The following is a 2,583-nucleotide window of genomic DNA, read 5'->3' as shown; positions in this document are numbered from 1 at the left end:
ACGTAGAAGAAGAATAAATAGTACAGATAGATAGTATATATATATATATATATATATATATATATATAAATAGACATTTAAAAACCTGCATTTCAGAGATTCTTGAGATTATTCAAATACAATATGCAAAGCATATTGAGAGACAAAACTATTTTTGCCTTCACATGAATATTACCTTGCACTCTGACTTATCATAGTTTGAATCAGACTGAAATATTCAATTCACAGTCATACCTCGAGTTTAAATACTTTTGTATACAACAGACCTGTACATTTTACTCAAACTTGCCATATTCCATATAGATAAGTGTAGTAACTTTAGAATTATAGCCAATATTAATTCTCCAATATGAGATCAGTCCAATAGACTAAACCCATGCACAATACAGTTAATATGCTCAGTACCTAATTTTTAGAAAAAAAGGGTACTGGGTCCCTGTTCATGAATGGATGTGGGGATTTGGAGCTGTGAATGATAACAGTTTAAATGTTATTCAGTATACAGCTTGGAAGGCTGAAGGAGAATAATGTAATTGATTACTTCAGTAAACAAGTCAGTCAGTCCTAAGAAAATAATTATAGTGTTTCCACCTTTAGAAAACCAAAATGAGTTCCAGAACTGAAGATGCATTTACCAAATTACTGTATAGTACTATTTGTGTAACTTGTACTTTTATTTGTGCAAATTATAGAAGCACTAGCAGTAGTACTATAACTTAAATTATAACCTGTGTTACAGTTAGTGTTAATCATTAATATTAGCTGCAACACTCTATGTTTCAGCCAACAGAGTATGGGTCTACATAATTGGACTGGAGTACTAGTACTAGAACACTGCAACTTGCAAGTTCAACTGTCATAATATCAGTAACTTACTAGAAGTTTCTGAATATTGTGCTCATTATCAAATTTCTTGGCTAAATTTTTACAACATGTACTACTTTTATTATTAAAATATTAATAATCAAATGTCAGTTGTTACTAAATCATATAAATCACTAAATCATTAATATTAAATGTGCGGATATTCTTTTTTATCATATTTATTTTTTACTATTTTAAATTTACGGCATTTCCTTTTTTCCAACTAACACTGTAACTTATAAGTTGTAACACATGACATCGTGTCAGTTCGTTGTCAGCATGACTAAATCTTAATTTCCTATTCCTAGCCTATCATGATTAAAAATAAATATAATTGTTAGGGTTAGGCTACCTACCGCAAGCGTTCGGTTCAACGACGCCAAGTGCTAGTTACGCAGTGTACGTACGACTGTATATTTTAAAGTAGCAAGGCCTATTCTCCTATTATTACAAGTACTACACTGTTTCCATGGGCAAAACATTTATCAAAATATGATAGAACTCAAAATTTAAAAACCGTTTGGAGTAAACAATTCATCTCTTAATTCCAAAAATGTCGCACATGCATTTAACTTACCGAAAAAAAGCCATAAATCATGACATTTAAACAACTACCAAATACACTTCTCAGGTCAGACAGGAACACAGTTAGTTATCGGGTTCAGTACCAATACTAATGGGCTTGGCCCAGATTTACGTCACAGAAGTTCCCTTTTGTTTAGCTTCCTTATTCATATTATATATATATATATATATATATATGTAGTGCCGAACATTTAGTAGGTAAAAATTCAAGTTTTATTACACAAAACACTTCTCAGTTCAATAAATGATAATAGTGTTGGACAAACATATTTCTGTAATCGCAATTTCAATAGCTAGTTTCAGAATTCTTTTAATTTTGATTAGAGGTTAAAAAGACACATGAAAAAATATTTGGACAGGTACTTCAATTTTTATATTACTTTAATTAAACAGTTTGTTTTGTAAGTCATAAAGTAATTTCAAAATATAACTTGCGTTTTGAAATTATCATTTTTTAAATGTTGTACGTATATTATCACATTCGTCCCTGGTGGGACAGAGGTAAGTCTTCGGATTTACAACACTAAAATCATGGGTTCGATTCCCTTTGGTAGACATAGCAGATAGCCCAATGTGGCTTTCCTATAAATATAAGAAAACACACACGTTTTTCAATATTCATCGTTTTTAACAGCAATGGTTAGTGTCAATGGAATAAAGAAGAGGCGAGAGACATCTTTGTTTACACGAGGCTTTTGAGACTTGAAATGAGTTGTGTGGAATAAATACCTGTTCTAAGTACTCAAAATAATACTAAGGTAGCAATTATACTAAGAATGCTAATACAAGATCTATTATTCTCAACGTTTCAGCTACAAGTCTTCTTCTAGATAATCTCCTGAAGAAAACTTGTAGTCGAAACGTTGAGAATGAAATATCCTGTCATAGCATTCATAATCTCATTGCTACCTTAGTATCCATTTGTCAACACGAATAATACTTACTCGAAAGAAGTTAAACTTCACCAAATTGTAATATTCTGTGAAAATGAGCGAAAGATAACTTCTTTGTCAAACCAAGAACTTTCTCTTAGAAGTCTGTGGCTAACTAATGTTAACCAATAAGAGAAGATTCCATACACAGTGTTTGATGTAATGAATAATATTGTTACGTCTCCGTTCGTTAGTTAATTTT

General features: G+C 31.0%; 1 protein-coding gene across 3 annotated transcripts in view; it reads right to left on the bottom strand.

Moving 5' to 3' along the window:
• The window catches only part of LOC106457294 (phosphatidylinositol 3,4,5-trisphosphate 3-phosphatase and dual-specificity protein phosphatase PTEN-like), a 103,784-nt gene extending 102,260 nt beyond the window's left edge, over positions 1-1,524 (bottom strand). For 2 of the 3 annotated variants that reach the window (XM_013916683.2, XM_022383149.1), the window contains exon 1: positions 1,442-1,524. In XM_013916683.2, the coding sequence (XP_013772137.2) occupies positions 1,442-1,462 (21 nt within the window). In that variant the 5' untranslated portion in view covers positions 1,463-1,524. Of the gene's footprint in view, positions 1-1,220; positions 1,240-1,441 lie in introns of those variants that run through there. The other variant, XM_022383150.1, reaches the window with a different exon arrangement.
• Positions 1,525-2,583: the final 1,059 nt, after the last annotated feature.

The sequence above is a fragment of the Limulus polyphemus genome, unplaced genomic scaffold (genome assembly GCF_000517525.1).
Source record: "Limulus polyphemus unplaced genomic scaffold, Limulus_polyphemus-2.1.2 Scaffold313, whole genome shotgun sequence".
Taxonomy (NCBI): Eukaryota; Metazoa; Arthropoda; class Merostomata; order Xiphosura; family Limulidae; genus Limulus; species Limulus polyphemus.
This window is presented reverse-complemented; position numbering and strand designations above follow the sequence as displayed.